The 8,078-nt window shown below is 45.9% G+C and overlaps 1 protein-coding gene across 1 annotated transcript; it reads left to right on the forward strand.

The window, feature by feature from the left end:
* Positions 1 to 1,130: 1,130 nt before the first annotated feature.
* On the forward strand, positions 1,131 to 4,995 carry MAD2L1BP (MAD2L1 binding protein). The gene is made up of 3 exons (XM_063097776.1): positions 1,131 to 1,212; positions 1,709 to 1,974; positions 4,125 to 4,995. Exons 1-3 carry the CDS (start codon positions 1,167 to 1,169, stop codon positions 4,635 to 4,637), a joined length of 825 nt encoding a protein of 274 aa, XP_062953846.1. The 5' UTR covers positions 1,131 to 1,166; the 3' UTR covers positions 4,638 to 4,995.
* Positions 4,996 to 8,078: the final 3,083 nt, after the last annotated feature.

Consider the following 8,078-nt stretch of genomic DNA (forward strand, 5'->3'; position numbering starts at 1 on the left):
CAAACTCAACCTATGAAAAACTAAACTCATCTTTTCTCCTTACTCACCCCCTCAAAAACCTGGTCCTCTTATAGTAGTGTTCCCTCCTTCATTGCACGGCACAACTGGCCATACAGTTGCTGAAGTCAGAAACCTGCTTGTCCTCTTGGCTGTCTCTTTCTATCCCTCCTCCTCTTCCTTCTTGGATCAACCACCAAGTTAAATTCACTCTACCTCCTAAATATCTCTAGGGTTCACTCAATTCTCTCTATCCCACTATGACTACTGACTACCCTAGTTCAGGCCTCTCACCATGCACACGTGTAACTGCAGTCACTACCTCTAACTGGTATCCCTGCCTCCTCTCCTATCGTCCCTGTAATCCAATCTCTCCACTGCAGACAGTGGAGAGATTAAATTTATAAAATGTAAGTTTAATTATGTCACTCCCTTATTAAGTAAGCTTTGAAAGTCAACCTTTCAAAGTTTTCCCATCCCCCTATAGGATCAAGTTCAAACTCTAACATGGCTTATAAGGTCCTGCCATGATCTGGCTCCTGTTTGTTCACTATAGCCTTAACTCTTTACAATATGAACAATTTCATTCCCTGAACAGAGGATGTTCTTGTCTCTCGAGCTGCCCAGGAGCACTACATTCTCTCTTTACCTTGCTAACTTACTCATCTTACAGCTCACAGCTTCTTCACAAATTTCTTCTGGGACCATCCCTTTCCAGCGCCAGCCCCCTCTGAGTTAGGCGCCCTTGTTCGCTTCCACACACTGTTTGTATCTCCAGGCAGTGAACTCTGAGAACAGGGCCTGCGCCTGGCTTGTTCGCCAAGGAGCCTCCAGCACCTAGGACAGGGCCTGGCATGAAGTAGGTGCACAGTGAATACTGGACGCAGGAGTGGGTGGATGCGTGAGAGCGGGCGTCCTTTGGAAGGCAACGCTTAGTGGCTAAGAAAGAGCGCCTGGGTTCCTTGCGGGGGAAGGGCTATGCGTACCCGTGCCATGGTGTTACGGGAGGAACACAGGGCTCAAATCCCAACTCTCGCCCAGTCTCCACCACACAGCTGCGGCGCCGCGCCCCTTCCGACTTAGCGGAGCCGGAAGTGGAGGCGCCGGCTTCCCATGATGCTCCGCGAGGCGCCGATTCTAACCGCACCAAGAGGAGAGAAGAGGTCGTGATGGCGACGCCGGAGCCGGAAGTGCAGCCTCCGGCCGCAGTCCCTGGTAAGGCGTGAGGTCTAGAGCTTGGGGAACCCTGAGGACCTGTTTCTTCCCGATTGTCGCTCCGTCCGGTCATTTGGCCGCTGGCCCGTCTTCCCTGTCCCATAATTCCCCGTGTCCCGCCGCGTTCTGGCTCTGCCGGTGACTCCCTCGCCGTGGGTCGAGTTGGTTCGCCCTCTGTCTTTCTTTCGGAGTGTGGACCCTGCTTGGCTACACTTTTGACTCATTTCACCAGATCAGGCCCTGCCGCTTTCTGAGCAGGCTCCCAGTCACTGCCTCCGAAATCCCCCTACTGTCTACGGTCACTTAAATCACCTTAGGTAAGATGGATCAGGAATCTCTCCCCGCCACGGCCCACACAGGCTGCGGGAGGTATGTGAGTGTATTTGGGTGCCCTCTTCTCAGTGATGGCTGGTGCGATGGCCACAGGGAATGAAAAGATTAACTTTGGCCTTTAGGTTTTTCATTTTTCTCTCTTGTCCCTCTGTTCACCTACCAGATTTGGAGTGGTATGAGAAGGCGGAAGAAACTCACGCCCCCCAGATAGAACTACATGAGACTACCTCTGTCCAGGAGCCTCCCAAACCTTCGGAGTCCTTTTGCCCAAGAGACTGCATGGTGCCAGTGGTTTTTCCCGGGCCTGTGAGCCAGGAAGGCTGCTGTCGGTTTACTTGTGAACTTCTAAAGCATATCATGTACCAACGTCAGCAACTGCCTCTGCCCTATGAACAGCTTAGGCACTTCTACCGAAAACCTTCTCCCCAGGTAGAGACAGGCTTTGGGAGAAAATTGTGGGAAGACTTGCAGGCGGCTAGAAAAAGGAGTCTGAGAAATCTTCAGGGTCTGTCAGCCTAAGCAGGTGCAAGGGTTTCAGTCACTTTCTCCCCACTTTAGTCTTTGGTAGTCTGACCCTCTCGGCTTTTCCTCTTGCCCTATTTTTTCTGAAACTTCTACCTATGGGTTAGGTTTGGCCTTCATGAATTGGCCCTTTAAATTTTAGGGTTTTTTTCTTTCCAGATTTTCATCTCTGTGTTTTTGTTCTACTTTCTGGGGGACTTCCTTGACTTTCTACTCTCACTCTTCTATTAATTTTTTTCTTTCGTACAATTATATTCTTACAAACCCTTTGTTAATTTTTGCATGCTCTTTTTAATTTTATTTAATTAATTTATTTATTTTGGCATCTGGCCCGTATGGGGATCCGAACCCGTGACCTTAGTGTTGTTATAGCACTGTGCTCTAACCACCTGAACTAACTGGCCAACCCCATGTTCCTTTTGATAACATCCTTTTGTTTCATGTCTGGATGAACTTCTGTTACCTAAAGATATTAATTATTGTGTTTTAAAAGTTTTCCTCTGTTCCTTGCAGTGTCTCGGTTTCTTCCAGAATCCTTTTCTTATTTGTTTTGGTCTCTGACTTTCATGTTGGAGGCTTTTGTTTTCTGTCTGGTGAATATTTAAGAATAAATCATTGCAAGCTCTTTGTGCATGCCTGGGCTTTATGAGCTGATAGGCTTCACTATAAGGACATTGGGTGGGAACCTGGTGGTGTCTTTGGGGGAACTGCCCAAACACTGAAAAGTCTCTCTGGATGGGGGAGGAAATTGGCAGATGGTTTAAGCATCCTCACAGGTTTTCACTCAGTCCCTGTGTTCACTTTTGCCTTCTGTGGTAACTATATCGCCAATTCCTGAACCTTTTTGGGGTTCTGCCATGTAAATTTTTTTTTTTCTCATGGGGTCCCCTCTGTCAGTACTTAGTATTTGGCTCTCTTGAATTCTTAACTCTTCCATCTGCTTTCTATCTATTTTCCAAAACTTTGTGGTTGCCTTGCACCAATGTTTTCTGTTCTCTGGTTCTGTTTGCCCTTGGGAGTTCTCTTTCTGTTTTTCCTCTTCTTTTTTTCTTTCTTAATTTCTTTTCTCTCATTTAGTTTTTTAAAAATTATTTATTTATTTATTTATTTTTCTGGTAAGGGGATCTTAACCCTTGACTTGGTGTTGTCAGCACCACACTCTCTGAAGTGAGCTAACCGGCTATTCCTATAGGATCCGAAGCCGTGGCCTTGGTGTTATCAGCACCACACTCTCCAAGTGAGCCACGGGCTGGCCCCTAGTTTTTTCTTTTTAAACTGGCAGGATCAACTTGTTATCACTTAGCAGTATTTCAGGTGTTCATGTTGGCTCTGTTTAACTGGAAGACCAACTTCAGAATCATCTTTTTTAGACCAAATAATTCTCATTCCTGTTATTACTCTCTGTACAGCAAAATATGCTACCTTTTACCATGCCAGTAAATCTTCTTGACTATTTTAGTTGCTTATACCTGGATGCACTCCAGCTTCAGAACACTGTCTTTACTGTTCTAAGTGTGAGAGAATTATGGTTTTGTATAAAGAATATATTTTCCGGGCCCGCCCGTGGCTCACTCAAGAGAGTGTGGTGCTGATAACACTAAGGCCGTGGTTCGGATCCTATATAGGGATGGCTAATTCGCTCACTGGCTGAGCATGTTGCTGACAACACCAAGCCAAGGGTTAAGATCCCCTTACCGGTCATCTTTTTTTTTTTTTTTTTTAAAGATGACCTGTAAGGGGGTCTTAACCCTTGACTTGGTGTTGTCAGCACCATGCTCACCCAGTGAGCGAACCGGCCATCCCTATATGGGATCCGAACCCATGGCCTTGGTGTTGTCAGCACCACACTCTCCCGAGTGAGCCACGGGCCGGCCCCCCAGTCATCTTTTTAAAAAAAAAAGAATATATTTTCCTTTTCAATGTAATGCCCTCTGATAAGACCCAATGTCTTGGCAATGACAGTTCATTGAGCTAGAAATCCAGTCCTGTAAGTCTACACATCTCAGTTTAGCTTTCCCCTACCTTGTCCTTCTGTCCCACATTCTTTGTCCTCACAGGCAGAGGACATGGTGAGGAAGAAACCTCGGGCCACCGCTGAGGTGAGCAGCAAGAAATGCCAACAAGCCCTGGCAGAACTGGATAGTGTCCTCAGCCATCTGGAGGGCCTCTTTGCCCGGACACTAGTACCACGAGTGCTGATCCTCCTTGGGGGCAATGCCCTAAGCCCCAAGGAATTCTATGAACTCGACTTGTCACGGCTGGCGCCCGACAGTGTGGACCAGAGCCTGAGCACAGCAGCTTGTTTACGCCGTCTCTTCCGAGCCATTTTCATGGCTGACGCCTTTAGCGAGCTGCAGGTTCCTCCACTCATGGGCACTATCGTCATGGCACAGGGGCATCGTGACTGTGGAGAAGATTGGTTTCGACCCAAGCTCAACTACCGCGTGCCCAACCGAGGCCATAAACTGACTGTGACCCTGTCCTGTGGCAGACATTCCATCCAAACCACGGCTTGGGAGGATTACATTTGGTTCCAGGCACCGGTGACACTTAAAGGCTTCCATGAATGAATGAGGGTACTTCTAATCGTAAAAAAAATGGCTGAATTTTCTCTCTCCTATGGCACTGAGTCACCTATCTCTTGCTTGAAGTTGCTTCCTGGTGAGAGAGGAAGGTTCTGTCCTTCTGATTGTTTGACTCCCCTGCTCAGACTTGCTGGCAGGCTGATGGTATGTTGCTGTGACTGTAATAATCATCACTGAACAACATCTCTTCTAATCAAGGGTTGATTTTCCCAGAGGGTGCTGGGTCAGGCATTTCTGTTTGGCATTGGAAAGCAAAGATGGGTCCACAGACAGATACTGCTATGGAGGTAGCCCTTTTCTGCTGTTTGCTCTGTGCATTCAGAGTTTTTACCAGGGTTATAATGCGGGTGTGACTCATGAACTTAAATATAGAATAAATAGATTCATATTAAATTTTCCTGAAACTCTTTTGACTTTAAGAGACTTTTCACAGGGCTGGCTGGTTAGCTCACTTGGTTAGAGTGTGGTGCTGATAACACCAAGATCAAGAGTTTGAATCCCCATACCAGCCACCAAAAACAAAACTACAACAAAAAGAGACTTCAGGCTTGAGGCTAGTGTATTTTGTCTTTCTTCTTGACCTCTTCTGCTTCAGAGCTTCTAAGACTTTTTACTAATTTTTTTGGTGTTTGGTTGGTATGGATGTCTGAATCCTTGACCTTGGTGTTAAAAGGCCTCTAACCAACTGAGCTAACTGGCCAGCCCACTAATTTTTTTCCTCTTCTTCAGCCCCAGGCCAGTCTGGAAAGTTAAGTGACTTGGCCAAGGTTCTATCAGTAGTTTGATAGCAGAATTGGGACTAGAGTCCTCATTAGCTAACTTCTAGCCCAGTGTTCTTTCCTTGCCACATACTGATCTTTGTGATCCTTGAATTCTTTGTGCCCAAAGCAGGGGTGATTTTTGATGTGGGCAAAATTCTGATAAGGAACTTAGCTTATCAGGCTACTCAATGAGAGCTCAGTGATTTAGGGGAACAGTCTGGCCCTCTGCTTAATCTAAACTGTGAGCATGTGTGCTGAAAGAACGGTGAGAAGAGAGGAGCTCCTCACAAGACTTTTCACCCTCAAAGAGCAGAGCTACAGCCCTGTTCATCAGCAGATGGTAACCTGTAGCTTTGAGTGTCACAGGTGCTGCTGGTGGTTAGTCAGGACAGGAAAAAGCTGCAGCATGTCAATCTTAAGGCAACTGTTGATTAATCACATGCCAGGTTTGGGGAGCTGAGGCTTGGAGTGAGGCCCTATAGCCCCCTCCAGCTGTTCTTGGATCTAAATGGTCCAGGTAAACCTTGCCTATTCTGGCCTTCAGATCTGAGAAGCAAATGTCAGGGGAAGGGGGATGAGAAAGGAAAACTGAGAGAGTCTTTGCAAAGCCCGAACTATAGGCTGCTCCCAGGATTGCATGACATCCGATGGAATTCGCTCCCCGAGGCCAGATGTTCCTTCTGGAGTTCTGCCCAGCCTGTCCCCACTGCAGCTGTTTGATGGCTGCTGGAAGTTACTGTTGGCAGTATTGTCCTTAGCCAAACGTTGCCCTCTTGCCAGTGGCAGTTCCTCCTCAGCTACATCTGACTTGGCCATTCTGATCCTTGCTATTATCCTCTCTGGCTTGACACTGTCATGACCAGCAGGCACAGATGCGCTTTGTCTCTGGGGAAGAACACCTGCTAATTTCCTGGAACCAAGTTGGAGGCACAATTCTCACCCTCCTGGTGTTGGAGATAGGTGTGTGCATGTGCGTGTGTATATAAATAAATGGGGACAATGATACACACACTGCAAAGTTGTTAGATTAGATAATGTATGTAAAGTGCCTGAAACATAGTATCAAATATAAGATATGTACTATTTTTTTGTTTTATTATATAGCATACTATGTTTTAAGCACTCACATTCTCTAATCCCAACAACTTTGCAGTGTATATATTCTTGTCTCCATTTTATAGATGAGGCTTGGGGAGATCGGATAACTCGTCTAAATGGTGAAATCTGAATTCCAACACGGTCTACCTGGCTCCATAGCCTGAATGTTTTACACTGTGCTGCACGTCCTGTGTGGTTTTACTCTGAAATAATTAGTCAGGATTTGCCCTGCCAAAGGTGTTACCATTAGAAGGCTGCAGGGGGCTGGCCAGTTAGCTCAGTTCGTTTACAGTACAGTGTTATAATACCAAGGTTAAGGGTTCGGATCCCTGTGCCAGCCAGCTGCCAAAAAAAACCCCCAAAAAACTGTACGACTCCCCTCTCTGGCTTCAGATTCTGGTTCCTGAAATTGAGGCTGCCATTAATAGGGGCTGAGTAAATATGGAATCAATGAAAACAAAACATTTGGTTTTTTTTCTGTGCTGTGACCACTTGAAGCATATTCTACCAGCCAGAATTTCAGCTGCTTTTATATCTAATGTTATTACCTTACAGAAGTGGGGGCCATATCTTCCACTTTGGGAAAGAAGGCTGAAGGGTCTGACTAAAAAGAGTGGGGGAGTTATGAATAAGGAGGTTTTAAGTTGTTTTGACATGGGAGACACATTAAGCCAACTCAGCTCCCTCAAATACTAATTTTAAAAGCCTTCCATAAACAATGCCTAGATAATCAAAACAAAGTAATTATCTGGGTAATTTAGACACTTATTTCTCAATTGGCTTGGCATTGGGGCCCAGGTCATTCTGATTTCATGAGTCCTCTCCAGAGGAATCCAGAAGTTGAAAAGATTAGTATTAACAATAAAGCCCATCGCCTTCTCTGACAACAAGCTTGTTGATTATATCAGGCTGTTTTCTGCTGCTGATAACAGAATATCTGAAACCGGATAATTTACAAAGAAATGAAATTTATTTCTTACAGTGTTGAGGCTGGGAAGTCCTAGGTCCAGGGAACACACTGGTGAGGGCCTTCTTGATGGAGGCTCACAGTCCCATGGTGACAGGCAATCACATGGCGAAGGCTGAGAAGAGCATTTCTACATGCTCACTTGCTGTTCTTATAAAGCCACCAGTCTACTTGGTAACCCATTAAACCATTAACCCATTAATTCATGAATGTACTAATCCATTCATGGGGGCATAGTCTTCAAGATCCAATTGTCTTTTAAAGACTCCACCTTTCAAATACGATAGTCAGATTTCCCACCTTCTCAACACTGTTATGATGCGGATCAAGCTCCAACATGAGCTTGGGGGATATTCAAACCACAGCACTGAGGAATCTGTTTTTACATTTGTCCTTGACCGGGGACTCCAGAGATGGATGTAAAGTAGTCTCTAGCCTAGCAAGTGAAGAGCTCCTGGTGCAGTGGGGTTCTGGCCTTTCATCTGTTGCTATCATTTGAGTCTGAAAGCAACAGTTGTGGGGGCCAAGGAAGGAAAATGTAGGTGGTAGTTGATGGGAAAGTGTAGTCTGTAAATGTCACCCTTTTGTGCCCTCTCTGCA

This window comes from Cynocephalus volans, chromosome 5 (genome assembly GCF_027409185.1).
Source record: "Cynocephalus volans isolate mCynVol1 chromosome 5, mCynVol1.pri, whole genome shotgun sequence".
Taxonomy (NCBI): Eukaryota; Metazoa; Chordata; class Mammalia; order Dermoptera; family Cynocephalidae; genus Cynocephalus; species Cynocephalus volans.

Coding starts and splice junctions, on each gene's coding strand:
- MAD2L1BP (XM_063097776.1), top strand. CDS start 1,167: ATGGCGACGCCGGAGCCGGAAGTGCAGCCTCCGGCCGCAGTCCCTG. Junction 1,213..1,708: donor GCCTCCGGCCGCAGTCCCTG/GTAAGGCGTGAG, acceptor TTCACCTACCAG/ATTTGGAGTGGTATGAGAAG. Junction 1,975..4,124: donor ACCGAAAACCTTCTCCCCAG/GTAGAGACAGGC, acceptor TTGTCCTCACAG/GCAGAGGACATGGTGAGGAA.